Source organism: Pteropus medius, unplaced genomic scaffold (genome assembly GCF_902729225.1).
Source record: "Pteropus medius unplaced genomic scaffold, Ma_sr-lr_union100, whole genome shotgun sequence".
Lineage (NCBI taxonomy): Eukaryota > Metazoa > Chordata > Mammalia > Chiroptera > Pteropodidae > Pteropus > Pteropus medius.
Genome location: NW_024351073.1, coordinates 6,588,467 through 6,614,083, shown reverse-complemented (window position 1 = coordinate 6,614,083; position 25,617 = coordinate 6,588,467). Strand labels below are relative to the sequence as shown.

General features: G+C 41.8%; 1 protein-coding gene across 4 annotated transcripts in view; it reads left to right on the top strand.

Annotated features, from left to right (window-relative positions):
* NPR3 (natriuretic peptide receptor 3) overlaps positions 1–23,866 on the top strand; it is a 66,876-nt gene extending 43,010 nt beyond the window's left edge. For 3 of the 4 annotated variants that reach the window (XM_039842718.1, XM_039842717.1, XM_039842715.1), the window contains 5 exons: positions 7,751–7,886; positions 13,290–13,384; positions 15,162–15,297; positions 17,392–17,479; positions 18,507–23,866. In XM_039842718.1, the coding sequence (XP_039698652.1) occupies positions 7,751–7,886; positions 13,290–13,384; positions 15,162–15,297; positions 17,392–17,479; positions 18,507–18,618 (567 nt within the window). In that variant the 3' untranslated portion in view covers positions 18,619–23,866. The remainder of the gene's footprint in view (positions 1–7,750; positions 7,887–13,289; positions 13,385–15,161; positions 15,298–17,391; positions 17,480–18,506) is intronic. The other variant, XM_039842716.1, reaches the window with a different exon arrangement.
* Positions 23,867–25,617: the final 1,751 nt, after the last annotated feature.

Genomic DNA, 25,617 nt, shown 5'->3' with positions numbered 1-25,617 from the left:
AGGGTGTGGCTAATAATGGAGAGTGTTCTTCACCATTCCAAAGCATTTAGACTTAATTCTTTAGCTGTTGAGAATCCTGGAAGTCACCAATAGGAAGGGCTGGCTGAGGAAATGCAGAAGAATAAGTAGCCAAGGGGAGGCAGCATTTCAAGAAGGTTGGTGGGTCCCGGCTTATGTTCTATCAGCATGGAAGAAGAAAGATTATGTAGAAACATGCAAGTCTGGTGTCAGCATTGTGTAAGCAGCACAGTACATTCTTCAGTGGTGACGGAGGCTGCTGGATTGTTCGTTGTCAGAGCCTTACATATAGAGAATCACAATAAATTAATATCACATTCAGTGTATTTCCAGGCAGGAATGTATGTGGTTAATTTTAGAAGCATTTCCACTAAAGGTGTTTATGTTATTTAAAGTTTTGATATTTAGAGAAAAAACCTTTAAGCACTGGGAATATTTGCTAATAGGAAATATCTTTTTTTTTTTTTTCAAATCCTGATGAGGCTGGGTAAATGAAGCTTTGCTACATTTATTATTATTATTTATCAAGGTTATTATTACTATCAAGAATCAAGACCCTCCAAAACCAAATTCATCATATTTCATATTGAGTGCTAGTTAGAAAACATTACATCAGTAGATCTTTTATTACCTGGTTTGGTTGCAGATGTGGTTAGAACCCACTGGTCTCTGAAGGCCCTCATCCTTCACATCCAGCTTGTTTAGATGCCCTTTGGCATAGTAGGTCTTTTTATTCACAGCTGGAGCAAGGTCAACTTTAGCTGAGTCCATAACTTCCCAGGAATCAAGTGAATCCTGATTCACTTGATCTGAGTCATGCTGTAGGAGCTGCTGGTTTAAAGATTTGCTTAGGAGAGGAGTGACAATTAGCTTGTTCCCTCATGTCCCCTCTCCTCCTTTTCTTCTTCCATCTTCTGCCCTTTCATTTCCTCTTCAGCTGTGGGTTCTGTTCCTCCCTCAGCCTGAAGTACATTGTCAGTCTTAGCCTTCTCTTTTATAGACTCTCATTGTAGTCTTTCAGCCCACACTCTCAACTTGTGGAGCGAGCCAAGTATTGGCCGATTAAAAACAGAAACTTGAGCACAAAACTGTTTTCCAACATTAGCTGGCTGAACATATGTGTCTGTAGGATGAATGTCACAACTAGACAAGCTTGATTTGGACCCCTACTTAAGAACTTACCCACCCAACATGTTCTGGGGTTTTGACTCCATCTTCTGACCAAGATCTTTTCTTTCTGTTAGGATAGTAACGGCACCTACCTATGAAAGTTTTGGGAGGACTAAATGCAACAGAACTTAACTTTTATTTAGTTAAGTTCCTAGAATATAGGAGATGCTCAATAAATGTTAACTATTATAATTATTACCCACAATTAGAGACCTACTTGACTCTATTCAATCTAGTATTTTGTAAACCTGTTTAACCACAATACTGGCATTTCTAGAACCATCCGTTAACATATTAAGGAATGTTGCTGCTCTAGTGCATGCAGCTTGGGAAACTCTGAATTAAGAATTGAACAAAATTAGGTTGCTTACTGTTCACAGTGAGTGAATAAATCAATAATGATTTATTGATAATGAACTAGGAGTTGAGGTCTGGATCTTACCACACCTCGAAATTACTTAAATAAAAAGGAGAGGTTTAATTTTAAGTTATAAAACAGAAATGAAAAAAAAATCACTCTTATCTAAAGTCTGAATATTTGCTCATTTCTTCCTTATAATCACATTTCCAAGATGTGACTCAAGAAGGTTAGGGGAAGCTATCTGGAGTTTTCAGGACCAGATTAAAAGGATGCCATTAACTTGGATAAATTAGACTTTACATGCTCCTTCTGATTTTGGCCTCTCAGAAATGAGGTCAGAGTTGTCCTCCTGTGTTCCCTCATCTCCCTCCCTTTGATCATCCCTCTCCCTCCCTGTCTTGGTTCTGTCTCACTGCCCAGCAGTGAGCGTTGCACCTGCTACCTGGCCTGCCCCTGCCCTTCTCCCATTCGGTTTTGGTGGGTGTTTACCCCCCTCAACACTGTGCCTGACAGGAATGCAGACCCCTGGGGAGAGAGGCCAGCATGTGTCCAGAGCAGTCTGTGGGGGTCGGCTCACCAGCCTTTCCAGAGGCACATCTGGTTGGACACTGGTAGGACGTCAAGGCCAAGGACAGACATTACTCACTTGATCATCGGAAAGCCAGGATGATTATGTCATTATGTATGTGCATTTCTCAATTAAACCTTCAAGAGTGTTGGGTGATGGGAAGCATCCATATGTGATGTGTGTGAGACACATTCAAAGGGCACATATGTCAGATGACTGAATTCCTTGTATGAGCATTGGGGGAATTTTAAAAGTCATTCTCATGTGCTTGTGCTCCCTGCCCACCAAGTCCAAGAGTCCAGGTCCATAGAGTTCTCCTCTACCTCGTTTTTCCTCACAGGTAGGCCCTGGGCAGCTTTTCTTGCTGAGGGGTGCTCATGTAAATGGATTCCATATGCCAGCACTGTGGCTTCCGCGCTCAGCACTGCTGTTCCAATCATTAAAAGGGCAGCCAGTTACTATAGTATGGGAGATGAATGAGGGCGTCTTATTTGACTTAATGATCTTCCAGGACTGCTATTATTTAATGATCCACTTTTTATCTGCAGGCAGCCACACTTCTGGCTATAAGATCTGAGTTAATTTGCCAGTCTAGGGCATTGCTACAGGGGCCGAGCTGAGCAAGGATGGAGTCAGTCATTTGGGCAAGTTAGGGCAAATCCCCATCCCAAGTAAGTCATAACTTCGGTATGGGGAGAAAGAAGTCTGCCAGACTGTACGGCAATGCTTTGGTCAAGCACAGAGCTGATCCCCAGCTCTTTCCCTGTCTGCTGCCTGACTGTCAGGAAACCACTTGCTCTTTGTATTTCCTTAGAGTTCAACTAGGATAAGGATGAAAACTTTCAACTTCACTTTCCTCGGGCTAAAATAAGTCAAACTGACTAAGAGTGAATTCCATGAAAGCTGGCCCCATATAGAAGAACAGACATCAAGGTGTCTGTCAGTAAGAGTAAGAACCTCCTCTTTTGGTGTTGAGGAGGTTGTGATATCATTTGATTTATAGAAGTTCCTGCTGTTACCCTAAATTGTAGATTTTAATTTTATGAGTCAAAAGAAAATTGAATGGAAACAGATAGTATCTATATTTTTATTGTATGGAGGTCACATGCACAGTGTTCATCAAATGCATAGCACTCTTTAACTTTTGGCCTCCCCATGCGGCATGCCCACTTTCTTCTGTTGTCTACCATCTCCAGTGGCTTCAAAAGGGAGGACGAGATTCATTTCCAAGGTCTTATAACTGATTAGACAAGATGATGCTGCCGTTATTCCAGCTGTGATGGGGAAAGGCAGGTCCTGGACCCATCTCTCCTCTTAACCTGCCTGTCATCAAAATTTCCTTTCCCCCGATCTCCCTTTAACTGAATGGAAGATTAAGGGTCATGTCTTTTCCAAAGACTCTTGAGATATGCTGCCCAACATTCTCCACTGTCATTATCTGCATGAGGAATCACTGGTTTGTGGTAAGGAAGCTAGGGCACCTTGTGATCTGCTTGAGTTTTTGTGAATGCCACAAGCAAGACCTTGGAGCAGCCTAGCCTTGCATTTCACTTTGGTAGGTTTTTCCCAGTAGACTGTATGCGAGAGCTTTATAGGCTTTCTGAGATGTCCAGACCACCCCTGGAGGTAGATTACTCCCATGTTATTCACTCTCACTTTACAGAACAGCTGAGACATGCAGCATTCTTTGCTAACTTATTTGGAATACAAGCATTGAGGAATTCATCTTTGAATTTATCTCCCCAAAGAGAAATGAGAAAGACTCTGCTTAATTGTCACAGAAAGGAGCCATGCCATGAATGGCAACTCTTTATGCTCAGTTAAAAAATAACGAGATCTCTATTTAGCTTTCCTTATGATAGATTAAAAAACACTAATAAGTAGACATGACTGACAGGTGCAATCAGAGAGAAACGCCAAAAGCAAAAATGGCGTTTTCATTTGGCATACCTGCCCTTGGCCAGCTACAGAGGAAAAGTCAAGATAATCGAGATGAAATGAAGGGAGAGTTAGTGCTAGTATGCTACCTTATTCTGGCCAGCTCCCCAGGATGAGTGGAAGATGGTGAATGATTTCCATGTTGTTGGAATGATAGGTACTTTATTCTATACACGGCACAAATAATGAGTATTCTGGGGCTTGTTCTTCACGGTGGTCCACTTCACAGGCACCTTGCAGAGAGTCCATCTGCGTGTTCGTGCGGGGCGGAGGCACCGCTGGATTGAGGCTGTAGACTCTCGGGCTCATGAATTGTATCGTTCTTTTAACTCTGCTTATTCAGCACTTAGCAGGGGAACGGCTGAATTTAGGCATTTAATTAAGACTTATGGCTAATGACAGTAAGAAAAAACTTTCAGGCTAGAAGTGATGCTAAATGCTAGAACAAGTTTGTCAGAAGAGGGAATCCTAATTTCTGCCATCAATAACAAGAACACGATCTGTCAGTTAGGACTTTGAGGTCCAAGTATTGTTCTGACCAGAGGCAGGGGACAGACCAGAGGACCTTGTTTGTTTTGGCCTGGAGGTCCAGTGGAAAGTGGACTTAATACTCTGGATGTTTTTTCTCTCCCCCATTTTTTAAATTTTAAATTGCAGTTCCAATTTTCAGTGTCTCTAATGTGCTAACGGGCTTTCCTCCCATTAAAAAACACATGTGGATGTGAGAATGTTCTCCTTGAGAAAAGATGGTGTCTAGGGTTTTGCTTCTGGCCTGAGGTCCTATGAGGTAGGTGTGATGGAACCTCCTCCGCAGCAGGCCGGGGTGCCAGCGAGCCTCGGTGGGGGACGGCAGCTCTTCCGCTAACTTTGGCAGGAGAGGGAGACACTCAGCCACTTTAAAAAGAAAGAAGGTAAATTTTGCGATCCATTTGCAAATCCAGAGAGAATGAGTTTCCAGACCTGGGCATATGTTCAGAAACCTATTTATTCTCTTCTACCATTAAACCTTGTAGGTCACAAGTAATCCAAGTTCATGTTTCTCAGCCAGATGATCATTTTTCCCATCCTGGATTGTTGGGGGGAAGCTCAGAGGGCATATCAAGAAGGAAGGGAGGGGAAGGGCCAGGGGAGGGGCAGTGCTGGGGACATGTCCAGTGCTTCAGGTGGCTAACAGTAGCATGGTGGCCCTGGGTTAGGATTTCGAGAAGTCAGGAGGAGGAAGAGAGGCGGACAAGTGATTCCCAGCAGGTGATAGTTCACAGTTGAAGCAGGGGCTGCCCTAGGACCCCTAGGAACAAGGACTATAGAGGGAACAACCCTCAGTTACAGAGTGTAGGAAGATTGAGGGAGAGCGATGCTCTTTCATTTTTTCAAGTAAGGAGAGGATTAGACTAGAATTTTTTATAAAGCATCTTCTCCTATTTTCTATGATTCTGTGATTCTGTGACTTTCCTCTGTAGCAGGGTGGTTTTGATAGTTAGCAAAGGGAAGAAAGATCTTTTGAAAAGATTTTTTTAAAATTGCCGCCTGAGAATTAAGTTATGCAGCTGAAGTCCACTTTTAAAACTCATTAACTCATCAGCATGCATACTTTCTTAAGCCATGATGACTTCATGGTCTAAGTTAAAATTTCATATTCCTTTGGAAAATTGAATGAGCATAGCCAAATCAGCAGAAAATTATCTTTGACTAGTAGATGTTATTTCTACACATAATGCTTTGCCTAAAAAAATAACGAATCTGGGACTTAAGCTTGACGGCTGAGAGTAAGAGCCATTGCCTCGCATTTGCTTTTACGGTCCCAGGAATTATCTTAGATGTTATGCACGCGCTTATTCATTTAATCCCCAGAAGAGCTCTACCAGATGAGTTCGTACTAAACCCCAATTAAATCTATGAGGAAATTGACGATTGAAGAGATTAAGTAACATGTCAGGGCTAGGATTAGAGTCTGGGTCCAGCAGCTAAGTCAGAGCTCTCCTGTGAGCCAGCACTCTCTCCCATCCTGCACGTGTCCCAGAGGGTCAGTGGACTGGACCAGCCTGGGCTGCAGCCATCATACTCGGGCGGGATTAAGAGCATGACACTGTGGGGGTAAGAGAACTACTTTGCATGTCAAAGCATGAACAAGGAAGGAGTCTCAGTTCCCATCAAGTGTAAAATGGGTCAGTAAGCTATGTTATACCAGTCAGTTGATCACTTATTTCCTGAACACGGGTTTATAATTCTCTATCTCTAGACAATAACAACAACAAAAGCTAACAGTGGGTGCCGACTCTGTCAAGCCCTGTTAGAAATCTTTTATGTCTATTAATTTGTTTAAACCTAACAACCCCATGAGATAGATATTACTATTTTCCTCATTTTCCAGATGGGGCAAACTGAGACCCAAAGTGGTACATGTAGGAACTCAGCTAGGAAGTGGCAATGCTGGGTAGCGAGCCCGGGCTCTGTAGCCATTATTCTGACCGGCCTCTCAGCGGCAGGCTTTGGCAAATCTGAAATATTTGCTTCTAGGACGCAAACAGGACTTATCGTCCTTCACAGTGGGATGAGGCCAAGTAGAATTGGATGTTGAGCATGTCTTCTGCGATTCTTTGTGTATTTGAACCAGGTGATGCAGACCAGTCGTGGCTCTTTTCCTATGAGGTCTCTTCCTAGGGGTGGGACAGGGAACGGTTGTCACAAAGCCTCGCTGTAGTCATCTGTGGAATACCCAATTCATTCTGCTTCATTGCATTCCATTCTTGACATTTTCTCTTGAAATAAGAAGGCTCAAATTTTTGTGTACTTTTATACAGAATTTGTAAGCTACTTCGTATTTCAAGACTGTATGTGCTCATTTCATGTTCGATGAATGTTATAATCAGTTTAAATGTAGTATTAGAACTTACCAAATGTTGCTTATAGAAGGAAATAAGGCTCAAAGAGATTTAAATGACTTCCCTAAGTTCATAAGAAACTGTAAGTTTCTTGGGGGCAAGGGCTATCTTACTTGAGCCAAGACTCAACTGGTATGAACCAATGGTGTGGGCCTGTTTCCATTCCTGCCCTTGGAGCTTGGAGAGAATGGAGGTGGGGAGAGGTCTGATGCACTGGAACTACCCACGACGCAAACTGGAAAGAGAAACTGAGGTGCTATTGCTGATAGAATAGAGAACACAAATGCTGGGCAGGCAGGAACGACAGAACCCACTCCTCTTTGCATCCTTATCATTCTAGTAGGCATTCAATCGTATTTAAATATGAATTATTTAAATACTCTTCATATTCCGCATCCAGAGCATGGAGAAATTAGAGGGGCTGCTGAAGTTGGAGAAGACCTCAAAGGGAAGGTTGAACTCAAGTTGGCTTGGGGTAGAGAGCAATGTGGGGAAAAAGGAGGGCACGTGAGCAGAGGGAACTGTGGGCAAAGGATGATGCACCTGGAATAATTAACCCAGTCAGCAGGTACAGTTTTCTTGACTTCCGTAATGTCTTGTCTGCTTTCCAAATTCCCAAGTTGGGGAAGGGTTTTCCTCGGTAAGCCAGTGCCAGGAAAATCATGGCATGATTCCTGTTAGCTAGTCTTCTGCCCACCTCTGCCATGCTATGGACCTCAAGTCTAATTTGTTAGCCATTTGGATTTGCTTACATTATTCCTGGACGTGAGTCATTTGGTATTTGGTCTCATCTGACTGGGGTTTCCTTTTCAGGTGAACATGTTCGTTGAAGGATTCCATGACGCCATTCTCCTCTATGTCCTGGCTTTGCACGAAGTACTCAGAGCTGGTTACAGCAAGAAAGATGGGGGGAAAATTATCCAGCAGACTTGGAACAGAACATTTGAAGGTGAGGATTCAGTCTGTAAGGTGATGATGTTGCAGCCAGTCGAGCTGCTTCTCTGCTGGTTCTGCTTTTCTCTCTCATGACTGTGAGACCTCGCTTTTCTCAGCTGTAAAGTAAGGATAATAAGTCAAGATCACGCCACCTCAAAGGCTTGTTGTGAAAATTAAATGAGATAAAGCATGTGAAAGTGCTTTGAAAGAGTCCCACCGAAGTGCCTCGTCTCCTTCTGATTGTTAGGTAACAATTCTACGCTCCTTAAAATTAATCACAAGCCTCGTTCACAACCAATGATCAGTTTGCGAAAAGTTCTGTAATCACTTTTAAAAGGAACAATCCCAGATATACATTTCTCTGTTCAAACCTGAGTGGTTTCAGATGATGAGCAGGTCCAATGGAAACCCTGCTTTTATTTTATTTTTAAAATGGTGAATATTAGCTGTGGCTTTCTTAAGAGAAGTAGAAGAACAACAACCAAAAAATGGCCCATTATTTCACCACTCAAGCAACCTCTGTTGACATTTAAAAATTGTACAAGAATGAGACTATTCTTGGCTGGAAAATTTAAACAGTATTTAAATGTATAAAATGAAGAGTGATTGTGCCGCCCGACGCCCTAATTCCCCCAGCACCTCTACCTTCCGGCATATATTATGATCACTATTAACAACTCCCTGTGATTCGGCCTAAAAATATTTTGTGCCTTCTGCCAGCACATATGCATTTGTATTATATCTTATCTAAAGATTTTTCACAAAAGGGATCATGCTGTGAATGCCATTCTTCATCTTAGCGTTTCTACTTATATGTCAAGAATTTTCCATATAAGCACTCATAGTTCAGCACATTTTTAAATGATAGTTCCATATTCTTCCACCGTAAGGCTGTAGAATTTCTTTAACCAATCTCCTACTGATGGACACTTCAGTTGTTTATAGTTTTTGCAGTTACACAAAATACGATCATGAGCATCTTACACATTTTGATAAAGTTTTTTGAGTACATCCAACAGGGAACATTCCTGTTTGTGGGATATCTGGGTCCAAATGTATGTTAGTGCCTTTTAAAGTGCTTTAGATATTGCCAAATATCTTCCAGGGAGGTCTGCTAGTCTGTATTCTTGCTAACAGTGTATAGAATGCTGGTTTCCTCCACCTCATCAGCACTCAAAGAAAATTAACATGAGACTCAGTATGAGAATGGTCCAGCTACTGAAGCCCTGTAGATAGCAACTTCATATTCATTCATTCATTCATTCATTCATCCATCAAATATCCTTGAACACTGACTGTGTGCCAGGCACAGTTCAGGGTGCTGAGGATTTAGCAGTGAACTAAAGACATTCCATGCAATCAACTGAGCTTCCACGGTTGTGTGTGTGTGTGGGAGGGAACTGGTGATAAATAAAAAATATGCCTTTTCAGAGGGTATAGAATAAAGCAGGATAGATAGAAAGTGACAGGAGGGATATGGTGGGACTGCTAGTTTAAATAGAGTGGTCAGGGAAGGTCTCTCTGAAAAGTGGCAGTTTACTAGTGACCTGAAGGAAGTGAAAAAAAAAAATGTAGATGTTTAGCAGAGAACATTAGAAGGAGCGGTCAATGTGGAGACTCTGAGTGTATCTGGTGGGAGAGGGCTGAGTGCCTCCCAAAGAGCAAGGAGGCCCGCGAGGCTGGAGCAGAGCACGTGGGGGCAGTGTGACAGGACCCAAAGTCAGAGAGGCGGTGGCCGTCAGGTCACGTGGACAAGTTGTGCTGAGGACTTTGGGTTCCACCCTGAGTGAGCTAGAAAGCCATCAGAGGGTTTCGAGGGACATGATCTGTCTTGAGGGTCCTTATGGGAGTTATGTGGAAAAGAAGCTACTGTATGCTAATGGTTATCTTGTGAGAACCACTGACACAGAGTACAAATCATTGGACCAGGGGTCAGGAAACCTGCATCCTAGCCACTGACTCTAACTTCAGTCCCTTAGGCTTCTCTTTCTTCCCCTGGACTAAGAGGGTTGGACTAGCTGATGACTGACAAGGGCTCGTTCAGTTCTGCATCATGCTAACTCTTCCTTTGAACTCTTCAGTGCATTGGGGCTATGCCTATGTTGGTTTGCAATCCAGCTAACATAATTTTCAATGATGGGAACAAGTACTGCCAAGTCTAGGTTTGGGGCACACATTTTTTTTTATTAACTGGGACTCTTATCCACTCCACTGATTTATCCTCTCCCAGTTATTAGAAGGGGTAGGACAGTACAAAGGGGCCAAGTTCCAGCTAGAATGGTCTGGGTAGCAGCTATGGTGACAATTGGTGGATTTTATTGCTCCATGGTGGTTTTAGTGGATGCCACATCTTACTCAAAACTAGAGTGACATCTGCTTTAACTTTAGACAGATTGTAGGACATGAACAAATAAGCCTCCAGGATTGTCTTGCTCAACCTCTGACTGCTTCAGCTGTGGAGCTGGAATCAAATAGGATAGTTTAGGGAGCATCTTAGGACAGAGTCAAACTTCCCAGAAGTTGTGTCTAATACACTGAGAAACTGGTGTGTGTGTGTGGACACAACCTTGGTAGGCCACATCCCTTTCTTAGCTATTCCTCACTACGTGGTGTGGTCGTTTGTTCTTGGTCTTCTGAGGGAGGTCGTTAAGGGAAGGGCAGGTGCCCGCAATGGCTGGACTTGAGTTTTTTTTAGAGGGCATGGATGAAATTTTCCCTTAAGCCATCTTCCATCTTAGGACCAGGTCTATACAAGTAATATGAAATGAGCCCCCCAAACAATCAACTGTTTAGTTCGGTCTAAACTTAGAATCTCATTTGTCCAAATGTAAAGATGATTGAAGCCAAGGTAAGTTTCCATTTTATTTGCTAAACAATGATCAAACTGAGGGTAGCCCCCAAAAGAGCTCTAAGAAAAACTCTAACCTCCCTAAAATTAAAAACAATTTTAATTTTAATGGTCACTGTAAGTGACCATTAAGTTCTCAAGGGAAAAATACTCTGGATGTTATTTGACGAATTTAGCTTTTATTACCGAGAAACCTATGACCAACTCTCAACCATGGCCTGGGAAGAAGCTAAATCTCCTCTCTGTGCGAGAGGTCAGAGTGACAAGGTAAATAGGACTGTGGCTCAAACCTTGAGCTCCACTACAGGCCAATAGAAATGAGGTGGAAAGTCTCATTATTTATGCACAGGAAAGTTCTGCTGTCAACTTGACAATCTCACCTTATGTACAGTACTCTCAGGTGAAGTCTCACTTGCTAATCGGCCACCCTGAGGGTTCCCACCTCATTTCCTGGCAGAATTGTAATAGCTTAAAGTGTAATGAGGTCTTGGATTACGTGGGCCACCTTGTCTTATAAAATACTCTGCAAAACACCATCATAAACCCCTCTGAACAGAATGAAAAAAGGTTTTGGCTAGCCGATGTGTTTAGAGATAAATATACTTATGAAAAAATGACATCTGTGACTTAAAACTTGTGTAGGCTTCAAGGATACACAGGTTTGAGATAGGTGCATCCTTTGTAACCGGTCTGTATTAAGAAGACAAAACATCAAGATGGACGGTAGCTCCATTCTTTTTCTGGCAAAGTAGACCAAAGTCTGGAAAAATCAACGGGCTTTCAAACCACAACCCGAGGACAGTAAACCCAAATGCTTGCTTTCTCCAAACCACACTTGAGGATGGAACTTTCCCTTGGGATCCCTTTTCCCAGACATTCATTTTACTTCCGGAGAGAACAAATCAATGGAAACATCAATTAAGAATTACTCTGAACTCTACCGCAGTTTAAAAATAAAACAAATAGCCTTAGTTACTTAAAATGTGGCTGACATATGCACTCTATTACTTAGTTTGTGAAAATTACAGTAGACATATTAATATCAACTAGTGATACATATTTGCTTTTATTGATTAGCTGCCCTAAGCCACTGTTGCTAGCTATGGCAAATTCAAGTCCTTCGTGTGGGCACTCAGGGCTCTCCATGCTCTGGCCACCTTGTTCCAGACTTATATCTCGCTGATCCCTTCCATACACATGGACCATCTCCCCAAAAGTTCGTGGTCACTCTGCTTCCTTTCAGCTTCTGTGCCTTTGTAAATCTTAACAAGACTGGCCTATCTGCCTAGAATAGCCCGATGCCCTGATGGCTGCAAATCATAGGCTTCACCAAGGCTCCTATAAAAGATCTGCTTTTTCAGTGAGTCCCCCCTGAGTCTCCAGCAAGAGCTGCCAGCTCCTCTTCTGAGTTGTATGTGCCCGGTCAGAAGTCCTCTTTTAGATTCCTGGCAGAGCAATAGTAGTGATAACAATAGAAGAAAACAAATAACTTCTCTTAAATTTGTGTTCAAAGAGCTTTATTTGTTTCATTTCTCAACAGCCTCTGGGCAGGGAGGTAACCATTAGGACTCTCACAGTCCTGGAGAGTGGAGACCGAGGCTCCAAGGGCACGGTCCTTGCTCAGTGTCACAGAGCTAGTTAATGTGAAAGCTCGGATTCAAATGCAAACCTTCGATCTCAGTGCCAACAAGCTAAATCCCTAGTCCAGGCTGCCCACCCACCCTTGAGACGAGAATGTGTCGGATTCTTCTTTGCCTCAGTGGCAGCATTAAACTCAGCACCTAGTAGTCACCTAGAAAACATCTGGATAAACAATGGATGGTTTATTGTATCTGTATGAGGTGATGGGTATTAACTAAACATATGGTGGTAATCATTTCACAATACATGTAAGTCAAACCTTTATGCTATATACTTGAAACTCATACAATGATGTATGTCAGTTGTATTTTGATAAAACTGGAAAAAATTCCTAACCCAAAACCCAAAACCAAAACAATGAACACAAGTGGGATAAAGACTAGCTATTCTTTAGCTCTTGGGTCCCATGACCCCTGAGGTGCCATCTGCTCTCTCTCCTGTGCACCGAAGGGGTCCAGATTAAAGGACACTCACTGAGTCCTGGACCCAGAAGGGTTTCCTTCAGTCACATCTGTCCCGTGCTAACGCAAACCCATGACAAGTCTAGGGACGGACCACACCTCTGCTTCTCCCTCTTGGCCATTTTATTTTTGTTTTAGATTAATACAAAACTCTGGGATAAGCATGCTGCTTTCAGGATTAGCCTTAATCTTTTTTAAAAAACATATTCCCCCAAGAAGGTCATTTATTTCTTTTTCTTTTCATTTTTAAATGGAGAAATGTTAAGAATTTAGGAATGCAGACACAGATGAAATTACAATGTCTTTCCAAATGCCAACAAAAATGCTCAGCGTCTGATGAGATTCCCTGTGGCATGAGTTTGTTTAAAAAAATCCTGTCAATTCATTTTTTTTTTTTTTTGTTTTTGTTGGCATACAGACGGTATTTAAGTAACTAACTTGGAGCTCTTCCCATCTCATTCTCTAGGTATCGCTGGGCAGGTGTCCATAGATGCCAACGGAGACCGATATGGGGATTTCTCCGTGATCGCCATGACCGACGTAGAGGCGGGCACCCAGGAGGTAAGGGAGCAAGGCCTCTGCTCCAGCTGCTCCTTCTGCTTACTGAGACTCCAAAGAATGCGTTTGTCCTGGCGTCCAAATAGTTGTCCCCAAGGTAGCCTCCAAACCTGGGGCTTTATGAATAGGGAGGGCTCGCTTCTGGTTGGAGGTATCGGGGAAGGCGTCATGAAATGGTACCATGTTTATCCGAAGTGGGGAAAGCCTACGTTTCAAATGGCCACAAATCACACCTCCGCCATAAGAAGCAGGAAGGATCACTGGATGAGGGGTAAAGTCAAACTGTATATTTATTTCCTCCCTTAAAATTCAAAACATTTTTTTCCTTTGGACATGTATTAGTATTGCAAAAGATGATGGAGTTTCAGGACAGCATCATGAAGGGAAAGTAGTACCTTGGACACAAAGATGAGTTTCTGACACTTCCTGGTGGTATGAGCTCCCTGCCTCAGTGTCCTTGGCTAGGACACCCTAACGGCCTCCTTGCCAATCTCACATGGTCATTGTGAGTACCAGGTATAACGAAACCTAGACAAGTACTATATAAACTTAAAATGAGAAACATATAAATAAAGATTATACAAATATGCAGTGTTTCAGGTGGAACGATTCTACTTGGCGTGGTCGGGGCCTCAGGGGTATTCTAGTCTCCCCTGCTCCGTAGAAGGTGAGCGGCACCCGTCTGTGATAGGGTCACTGTGAGGGCTGAGGAGTGAATGTGTGTGAAGTGCCTGGTGAGTTCTCAGTGCACACCAGTGGTTGTTATATTCTGGAGATTATCTAGAATTCCTTTTACTATGACATAAAATAGCCTGTGAGAGCTTGCTGGAACTCCTTCAGGAGAAAAAGGGGAGATGTCACAGGCCACCCTGGAGCATTATTTTGGTGTCCAGACAAAAGAGAAACCTATCCTAAAAACCTGGTGGGAAGATACTTCTAGGTCAAGCCTCAGGTGGCTGATGAAACAGCCGTTTAAATCACACACTGAAGGAGGACCTTGAACTGAGCCATAAAAGAATACTGCTTTTTCAGGGGCCGGAGGAGACAACTGAAAAAGAGAGTCCAGCCTGGAAATGGCACAAATAGGGTAAATTCGTCAGGGAGGAGAATGTAACCCCTGATGTCTGGACGAGAAATAGCCTTCCAACCAGAGGAGGGTGACACAGGAAGTTCCTAAAAGATATTTCTTTAATGCTCTAATTCCACGCCAAGCTGACTGAGTGGTGTGAGGCTGACCCGCAGTATGCTTAACCTGACTCTAAAAAGGACCCTGACTTTCTCTCACACGGCCCTGAAAGTAGCTTGGGCCTTACAGATGGCTGACCATGTGGGCTGCTCTGTGGGTGGGGCGCCAGCCCCTCTGGTAAGCAAGAGAAAAGCCACGAATTGTGAGATTATTGTTTTCTATATGATGACTTTTCTTGCCTCGAGGAGCCACAGTTCTCCCTAAATTATGCTCACCTTGAGAGAGCACCATTGGCGACTGCAAATCTTGACTTATATAAAGTCCTCAGAAACACACTGTTGTGGTCAGATTGAACGGTGGATGGGCCCACCCTGTGCCCTGTGCCGGCTTTGGAAACAGACAACATCAACCTTTCAGTATATATATATATATATATATACATATTTTTTATATATATATATATTGGAAACAGACAACATCAACCTTTCAGTATATATATAAAATATATATATATATATTTTATATATATATATATTTTATATATATATATATTTTTTATATATACATATATATATATTTTTTGCCTTAATATAGGTTATTGGTGATTACTTCGGAAAAGAAGGTCGTTTTGAAATGAGGCCCAATGTCAAATATCCTTGGGGACCTTTAAAACTGAGAATAGATGAAACCAGAATTGTGGAGCACACAAACAGCTCTCCTTGCAAATCATGTAAGTTTAGAGACTTAATTTGCTCTGTTTCTTCATCTATGGTAATCAGTATAATGCAAGTTTAAAAGACAGGGATTATACAGGAGCTCACATTCTGAAAAAGTAATGTGACCTAGTAAAACCCATGAGACTAGTCACAAACTGGCATCCTGCCTTCATCAGAGGCTTCTAGGTCTTTCTTCTCTTCCATCTTTTTCCAAACTGGTAAAAAGCTTCTCCCTATTTTCACATCTCTTACTTCAATCTTACTCTATGCAAACTTTGAAAATCCGAGTGAGACTTGCTACGAGAGATGAATAAATGAATGACATTTAGTATTTGAGGCTTACCCTTTTAAGGAAAATAAAAATATCAAATACTAGATGTCACTCACTTATTTATCTCTTGTAGCATCTCAATTTAACTTTCAAAGTTGGTAGTTATCCTCTTACCCCTCAGAACCAATCAGATGATGTCTTTTAAACACCTACAAATTTATAAATTGGCAAATAAGTGTAAAATCTGTTATTTACAAGCAGCCTGGTCATAAACATAGAAGCAAGTGGATGTTCTTTAAGGAGCTTACAAATAGGAAAGTTGTTGGAAATCATTGCTCTAAGAATACCCTTTAAATAAAGAAGTTATGGTTCATATATACAATGGAATATTGCTCAGCCATAAAAAAATGAAATCTTACCATTTGCAATGACATGGATGGACCTAGAGGTTATTATGCCACGTGAAATAAGTCAGAGAAAGATAAATACTATACAATTTCATGTATATGCAGAATCTAAGGAATGAAAGGAACAAACTAAATGAAAACAAGACTCACGAATACAGAGGACATTGACGGCCAGAGGGGAGGGGAGTGGGGGCTGGGAGAAAGGGGAGAAGGTTAAAGAGGAACAAATTAGTAGTTGAAAGATGGTCATGGGGGTGAGGAGCACAGCATAGGGAATGCAGTCAGCAGTAATGTAATGGCTAGATGCAGAGCCCGAGGGGCAATGGAGTAATTGGGATCGTTTTAGAAACTATAAATGTCTAGCCAATGTACTATATACTTGAAACTAATAATAAAAAAAAGAAGACCATTTTATAAGCTAGTGAGGGAGAACAAAGCAAATATCGGTCTTTTAGGCCAGTTGGTCATTTTAGGTTAATAAATGTACATGCATTATGTTTTGGGAACAGCCTTCAAATTGTGGGGTATTTATGTGTATGCAATAATTGCAGGAATGAGTAAGGCAGATATGTGTTAAGAACACAATCTCTGGAGTTATTGGGCCTGGATTTGAAGTCCTACCCTTGTCACTTATTGGTTTTGAGACCCCAGGAGCATTCTTTCACTTCTCTAAGCCTCGGTTTTCTCAGATGTAAAATGAAGGAAATGTACCCAACTCTTAGGACTGTTTCGAGGGTTAAATAAGATAATGAATTAAAAGCTGCAGCCTGAACTCTTTACAGATGAGCTAGCTGTTTATCATTTTTATATAATAAATGGGACACCACTCAACTAGATTGTTTTAAATTGTTACTCACATTTTCACAAAGCTATGTAGGACATTTTGACATGAAACTCTGGCTTTGGTGAGAGAACATCTAAAAACAGAACATTAACCCAATGAATTTTTCACCAAATCTTCCAGCACTTTGAAGTGTCAGCATCCATCTGTGAAAAGAGGACGTGCTGGGTCAGTCTCATGGTCTAGCCAGTGTCCTCTCTGACTATAAACTTCAAGAAGTGTGGATAGATCTGAAAACTTCGCTTTCCAGTTTTCCTCAAATCCTTCTGGAATCTGCTTTCCTCAAATTCTTTTTTATTCCCATTGTGCTTTCTTATAGCAGTGTGTTTGTTCATCTAGTACTTTCTTAAATATTTCTTAAGCTTTGTACTTGGAAAAACAAATGCAGGATCCCCTAGAAAATCTTTCTTAAAAAGAAAGGAAAATTTGCCTCAAGTGAAAAATTGAGAAATACCTTCTAATGAATGAAACTTTTCAAAGAATGAAAAATTAGAATCAGACATTTCTCACTTGAGAATTTTAGACATCTCTAAATTGAGAATGAGACATTCTCACAATGAACGCTGATTATCTATGTTTCTTTTTCAAGCAGGTGGCCTAGAGGAATCAGCGGTGACAGGAATTGTCGTGGGGGCCTTACTAGGAGCTGGCTTGCTAATGGCCTTCTACTTTTTCAGGTCAGGACCTCTTTATAGGGTTTAAAAATTCTACTTTATTGCCTTTGTCACTTGCTTTTGCATGATCCCTCTTGTGAGTTGTTCGTATCTTGCTGTTACTCCCAAAGCATGGCAGTTAGAAGAACAAAGCCACCTTTGGTGTGACCTCGGATTTGGTGATCAGTAAGCTCGCACTTGAGGGAGTGGGGCAGGGGTTTCTGTTGCAACCCCACTGTAGGCCACAGAGTGGCTGCTGTCCTTTGATCACAAATATTCTGACCTGAATTCCTACCACTCACCCAATGTGTACATGGAGAGGGAATCTGGACAAAGGAGAAATCAATCACCCCATTCTCAGGCTTCCTCTAGTTCAGAAATAGGTGCCTGAGTTTACGTGCTGAAGAGGAGGAGGTAGCTCTGAGTGGTCCATGCTCTCAGGCTGGTCTATGCTCAGTATTTCGAGGACCTATACACTCAGTTACCACTGTGGGTAAGCCCTAAGGCTTTTCAAATTGTAATATTTCTGTGTGTCCAAGATACTGATAGTTTCACATCACGAGGGCGATCCATTCCTTTGTAATCTTTGGTGGCTGAGTTTGCTGCTTATTCTTAAGTCATTAGACCAGGATTTCTTTATTTCTGCATGGCAATGTAATTCTGAGTATATGTGACTCTTTGTGGGAACAACTGTCTTCCTGTTCCTCTGGTCACAGTACATTTAATCTGATCTTTATCTAGGGCATATCCTGGGAACTGGAGAGAGCATCGGTGGTAGAATAGACAAGACTTAAACCACCAAGGCACCCAGGGAAGAAGGGGCCGGCTTGTTCTGTGGCCTTTCAGAAAGCAGGCCAACTCTCCTCCCCGAACAGGGCGTAACGCCTTGGGGCACACAACTTCAACCTCTGACCCAGGCTTCATATTCTGTCACTTCTCATTTATCAACCCAAACCCAGATGTCCCTTGAGGGCATTCTTTGTAAGAGAAACCATAGTATTTTGTAGCCAAGTAAGGTTTTATTACTACATTCATTTTCCCTTTTACCCAGGAAGAAATACAGAATAACCATTGAGAGGCGAAACCAGCAAGAAGAACGTAATGTTGGAAAACATCGCGAGTTACGGGAAGATTCCATCAGATCTCATTTTTCCGTGGCTTAAAAGGAAAGCTTTTCTTCTGGCCTGAGATTCTTTAAGGAGATTGATGGGATGAAAGACATCAATGGAACAGAAGGGGTGCTCTTGAAGAACTCATTCTTTTAAGCAGTTAGTCATTTTATTGTAAAATTTCTTTAGAAGCTCAGGAATTATTAATCACCACATGCCCCTCTGGCCTTTCATGTCATGACAAACAAATATAAGGATATAACGTCACTCTGTTAAACATTTATACTGTTTCAAGGGCATAGGATTAGATTTATGTTTTGGAAATCTGATGTCTCCATATCTTGATGGCTTTGGGGGCATTTCACACAAGGCTATAAAATGTGGTTTTCTTAAATGAAATGTTTTATAGCTAGAATAAAATCATTTTTATAAGTAGAATATTCTTGGAAAGAATTTAACGCCCAACAAGAGGAAAATGTAATGAAAAATCTCAAGGCTAGAAATACAGCGTTCCTTTCTCTCGTGCTGGCAGGTTGGAGGGTGAGGACTGCTCTGTCCGATCGCATACATTCAGGTCCTGACTTCGTATCTTGAGAAAAGAATTTCCTCCCTGTCTCCTTCAGTGTCTCATAGAAGCTGCTCTGGATAGTTGTAACTATTAATGAGATAAGAGGATTTATACAAGAAAAGCCAATCTAAAATGTTTCATTTTTTTAAATGTAAAAAAGCCCTATTTCACACTAACATTTTATTTTAAAGTATTTTAATCTTCTATTTTGCTATTAGAAAATGTGTCTATTTTTTCATTATGAAGATTTAATTTCACCTATATTTTAAAAGCAGAGGTAAAGTGTACAACAAACCAATGATGATGAAAGATGCTTCTCTTTTTCTCCATTTCCCTCCTCCCCTTGGCCAGAGCCAAATGCACATTGCTGCTTAATTACAGAGATCTCAAAACGTATTGAGATTATAGACTCTACAGGAGTGCATCGATTTACCTGTTTTAAATGCAGGTTATTTTAGGGATGTACCCCTTCCAATTCTGGCCACACGATAAGTTTCAGAATCAAGGGTGACATTTACTAGAATTACAGGGAGTTAGAAACTTGAGGGGAAGCACCAAAATGATAAATTTAAAAAATTCATACGTGACGTTTTACTGAAATTTACAGTGACAATTTTGGTTTAAAGAGGAAATCTAATGAGCCTCTACCTTCTCCTTCCTTCGACTCCATGGAGCTTCGTAATCACCCACCAATAACCCGTCTAACAGTGGGTTGGGTGTGGATATAAGGAATTTGAACAAAGTCGAATAAGTATTTACTGAATATCTACTTTGCACCCAGTATTCTGCACACAGGTTTAAATTCGGGGTGCCACTTTCACTTATAATTTGTGGAGAAAATAGACAGTGAGGGAAGAATGGGAAGTTGCTGGGTGAGCATACCACCTTGTAATCACGTCACCAGGTCCTTGATGACATTTTGAGTATGTGGAAAACAGTTTTAAAAGTTATCTTAATGTCTACAAAAGGCCATGTGTAGGGAGGAAAATAGGGGCGTTTGAACAATTCTTTGGTAGTGATGGAGGTGATAGTTCACACAGGTAGTGGCGGAGGCAGAGCGGGTGAAAACCGCGAGCAGTGGAAGCTGGCCCCGGCTTGCTCCCACGGAGGAGTCTGCCTCTGGCACTCCTACTTCAGCTGGTCAAAGCAAATGGGTTATCTCTGAGCGAGGCATATTTCCCCTTTATTGTTTAAAAATGGATTGCAGGCAGCTGGAGAACATGATAAAAGAATGAACTATGACCGACTGAAACAACTAGGTCGTAGTACTCCATGTTGGATGCAAAGGAAAAAGTGGTGGATTCGAAAAAAGGTGGAAAGAGAAGGCAAGAGAGGCAAACTGCAGAAATTCTAATGTAGGAAGAGAAACTGGGAAGCAAAAGCCTGGAAAGCAAAGCGTTTAACAGCTCGAGGCTCTTCAGCGTGAAAACAGAATGGAAGGTTTGCATCCATTTTATTTTTGTGAATTGAGAGCTTATTTCTCTCTCATTTTTATTTTTCAGTGATGTTTTCCATATATTTTATCTTGTGTTTGTAAAAACATTAAAATTTCAAGCCTATGTGCTTATTACAGGGGGAAAAACACTCTACCTGGTTGCAGTCTTTGGCTACAAACGTTTCCGACCTTTCTAGAACCTACGTAGGGACCCAGTGTTAACTCTAACATTTTAAAAGCAAATATCTTTTATTTCTACTTTAAGTAGAGGAATAATTCTAAACTTAAAAATCATAAGAATTTAGTCTTTTAAAAACGGCACAACGAATCACGGGGTTTCTCATATGTGGATGCCATTCTCTTCCAGTCTTAAAGCAATTCTAGGGTTCTTAATATTGATTGTATATTAACATCTCTGTTTATTCTTTCTTCCTTGAAATCATCATGAGTTACCAAAACTCTGTTAAGTTTTGAAAACTCCATTAAGTTGGAAATCTTTGTTAAAAGCATAGGTGTTTGGCCCAAGGTTACCCTGGGTTAAGGCCTGTGGAAATTACAATTTGGGATTTAAGTTCCTAACTGCTAAGCAACATCTTTGACAACTAGTCACTCACAGTCCACCAGTAGCCGCATATCATATAGTAAAATAATTGGGGCTTTAGTTCTTAAATCATTCTGTAAATTTTTAGCATGTTCAGATTTAAAAAGGGATACTCCATCAGTATTTTCTCATCTGGCCAAACATCAGGTGACAGTGATACAGGTCAAAATGAGTATATACTTTTTGTACACACTCGTGGTGTTGGAAATAAGTGTAGGTTTTATGGCTGTTATTGTCACCTTCTTAGATTTTTTTTTCCTGGACTCAGAAATGAAAGCTTTCCCTAGATGAGCACTTGTACCCAGAAAGCATTTTCTGTATAGCGTGCCTTTCTTCCCCGAGACTGACTCCCGGTTCCACGAGGAAGCCCCTACATTATACTTCTCAGAAGAGCCATTAACTTGGCCTTTTCTGAACTACAGATATGGTTCTACAGGCTTTAAAATAGTTCTTTCCATTTCAGAAGTGATATTTAATGGAGGGAAGGGAGAAATGTATGGAAAGAGGATGCCTTCTTTTCTTCTCTTCCTTAAATTCAAAGACTTTATATCCAGATGCTTCTCCCTATTCACAGGCTTCTAGGGTCTTAAACGTCTTCAAGGCACCTGTGTCCTCTTTGCCCTTGATGAACTACTTTCCTTCTGGTTGTCGCTGATGTTGGCAGTGTAAGGGATGCCGTTAGCGGGGAGATGAAGGCCACTGTATAGATCTCATATGGACAGTGACAGGAATTCAGAAAGTAGGTTCCAGTGACATCACCTTCTTGTGAGTGAGTATACCGTGGCTATTTGTGGAAATCTGTTTAGGAGACCAAATAGAATATTATGCTACTGGTATTAAGGGAGTATTTATAAGCTGAAAGGAACACATGCCTGTGTTTCTAAGTTCTTTTGGGACACAAAGAACTTAGATGCTGAGTGGATGCTGTCATAAAGCCAAATGTTAACCAAAATTCGGCTGCTTGATCTGTTTCATGCGTTTGTTTAGTTATTGCTCTGAGGTTCAGTGCATCATGAAGAAGCTGATAATGAACTGAATGAACTTCTTTAGCGGAAAAACTGAAATTGTCTAAAAACATGGAATATGTTTTAGGGGCAGTGTGGCAGCAGAGAGAATGAGATGGTGCTGTTCCGGAAGCTCTGTTTCTTTTTCAGTTGATCTTTAGAACTTGGAATAACCAATAATTTAGTCCCTCTTCAACAGCCAGACTCAACAAGAAGCTTAGGCACACCCAGAAAGAAGAATCAGGAGCTCGATTCTCCAAAAGAAACAGAAGAGGGTACAATTGCACACTGCCACTGTCTTTACCACCCCGTCCTCTCCCACACCCATCCCCCATCCATTACGGCTCCAGAGATGCGTCAGCATCTCCCCAGGCAGGCGGAACTTGTAGTGGGACCTCCATACTTCCTCAGAGCGTAAGACGACAACACGGTGCTGGCTGTAAGAGTGGAGCTGGTTTTTGATCAGAACCCTTAAGCTAACGTGACCACACATGCTCTGGGATAGTTCAAGCCTGTGATGTGCATAGACTCCAACAAGCCTGGCTTTGGTCTTCAGCAGGTCGAGCTCATCCATAGCTCTTGCAGACATATCCCATAGCTAGACTCTAGGATTAAAATGACTTTCAAAAAGTGCTGGATTAGAATTTGTTCAAATTTCTCATTAACCACTAATGTTAATTCATACCAAAGGCAAAGCAATTCTAAACCAGCTGATGCTGTTAACGTTCATATTTTCATCTACTTCAGACACGGGAAGGGTTTCTATGGGAGCCGAGTCTCAGAAGTAAAAATCCATACATTGTACTAGTACTTTGATGTATCAGGTGTGGGATGATTCCCAGGGGAGAGATTTGAACAAGTGGAATTAAGAGTTAGCAAAAATGCTGCATTGCTTTGATTCATGTGTTTAAAGACCTACATTTCTATGCAACAAGGAATAAAGGGCCCATTCACCAAGTGTAAGTCACAACATAGCCTACCAAATTGTTTCTTATTTGCTAAGAGAACAAAGCTATTGCAGCACATAATAATTCGGCAGAGAAGGTTGATTTGGATTTTGGAAGGAAAATTTATATTTCGAAGCAGGATGTTCTGTTTATCATTCAATGCCGAGATCTGACAATGTTCACTGTGGTGTGTCTTACGTACGAGACAGCAATGCGGTGCCCTGGAGAGCTGGAAGGCGCTGTTGAGTTTGCAGACCCTTTCGCTGGGCCCTGGGGATCCGAGGTTTGTTCCCTGTGCACGAGGAATGGGCGAAACCAGGAGGGCATGGTGTAGGCACTGTGGAGGATTACTTCTGCAGCCCTGGTCTTCTGGGCTTTACTATTCATTGTTAATTTAAATACAAGATTACCAAACAATACAAACCTACCATAAGTCTGGTAGAAAAGTAAAAGTAAAAGCTGCGCAAGCTACATACAGCTTATTATTCTAATGTAAGTAGAACTATCTGCATATAATGTGATTTAATTTATTGTTGTGTAGAAAATGAGAATTCCTGACTGTGGATATAACCCCTGTTTTGTATAATATATTTTATTTCTGGTGCAAACTGGTCACTTAAAGTACCTATTTCATTTGGTATTGGTTTTAAATGTGTATGTGTTCTTGTAAATGTTTCTATTAAGCAAGAATGCCACATGCTCACAGTATAACAACGTGTTCTCATTAAAAAATACATCCCACTGAAAGCTTTTCTTGTTCATAATTCGAGCAACCACACACTACATATATCCATATTCTCTGAGGACTTTCTATTCTCCTAGGATGAGTTTAAGTAAAAAATCAATTGGTGGATATGATAAACTTTCTTGTTTGGATGGTACCTCTGAAAGAACTCAAGAATTTCTGCCCAGCGAAGGGAAATTTACAGAAATAAAAAAAAGAATTTATTTTTAAAATGAGGAGTCAACCTTGAATTGGCAGGTAAGGGAAGTAATCTTCATGAATAATATTACCTTGAGTCTCTGAAGTTTGAGAACTTCAGTTACGTAGCTACATAGGTGGCTTCATCAACCTCATTGTGATGTCCCTTACCCACTTTGAAGAGGTCCTCAGTTAGTTTTGTCACTCTTAAGAGCAGCGTACTAAGCAGACTAACCCTCCTCAAGCATCGTCAGTTGCCTCTGGGTTGTAAAAAGTTGCTTCACTATCTGGGAAGTTAAGGTTTATTTTAAGCCCCAGAAACAACACATGGCGATTCTCATGGTCGGAGCAATGCTCCCCTTGTCCTTCCTGCTGCCCCCACCACCGATGAGGTCTCCTGAGAATACAAGAGCCACTCACACTGGCGCTGGTGCTTGAGAAGGAGCTGCCACAGGAGGCTGACTTGGGGGTGGGGTGGGATGGGGGCAGGAGTAGGGGGCACTGCGGGAGTGAAAGGTGGGCCGGGAAACCTCCAGGAAACACGGGATGTCTTAGCCCGTTCGGGCTGCTGCAACGAGCACCGGACTAGAGGGCTTACACAATTTATTCCTCATGGTTCCGGAGGATGTGGCTCCTGGTGAGGACTTTCCTCCTGACTCGTAGATGCTCTCTTCTTGCTGTACCCTCACATGGCCTTTCCTAGGTGTGTCTGTGAGGTGAGGGGTGGCGGGAGCAGGGGAGAGGGGATCTCGTGTCTCTTCTTCTAAGGACACTAATCCTATCGGGTCAGAGTCCAACCTTTATGACCTCATTTAACCTTAATTACCTCCTTAGAAGTCCCATCTCCAAATACAGCCATCCTGGAGGATTGGGCTTCAACCTATGAATTTTAGTGGGGCACAAACATTCAGTCCATAACACAGAGTATTCCCACTACTTTCCCATATTGCCTTGGGGACCATGGTTTCCTTGAATCTTTCCACCCCATGTCTTACGTCCCCATCTGTCCTGCACTTCTTCATACATACCCAACGTCCTACAATGGGCCAAAGTTGCCTCATGACTGTGGCTAGTGGGGGGTGTGTGTCCCTTAGAGGAGCCCTAGGGAGCTCCAAACACCATGGATTCAGGGCCCCACCCTAACCCTAAATCATGGGCTTCTGGGGTTGACTTAAATAGAAACTACTATTGGATTGGGAGAGGTACCAATGGCTGCGTGTCTTTAAAAAAAAATAGCAATTTAATGAACCATCTATTAGCACCGAACTAGAACCAAGAAAAATAGTTCCTTTTGCAGGCTTTGTGCACCCCCGACCATCACTGGCTGCTGAAGCTCTATCGTTTCCATTTCGCAGATGAAGACACACTGGAGCCAGACTCCTCGGGTTTATAGCCTGGCTCTGCTGCTTGTGGCTGTGCAGACTGGGTGAAAATGGGGATAATCATAGTTCCAACTTCATGGGGCTGCTGTGAGGACTTCAAATTTAGCACATAGTGAAGCATTCAAGAGAGTAATTATTATACTCTCCCGTTTCCTTGGATGAGGAGACGAAACCCTCAGTTGGCCATTTTTGAG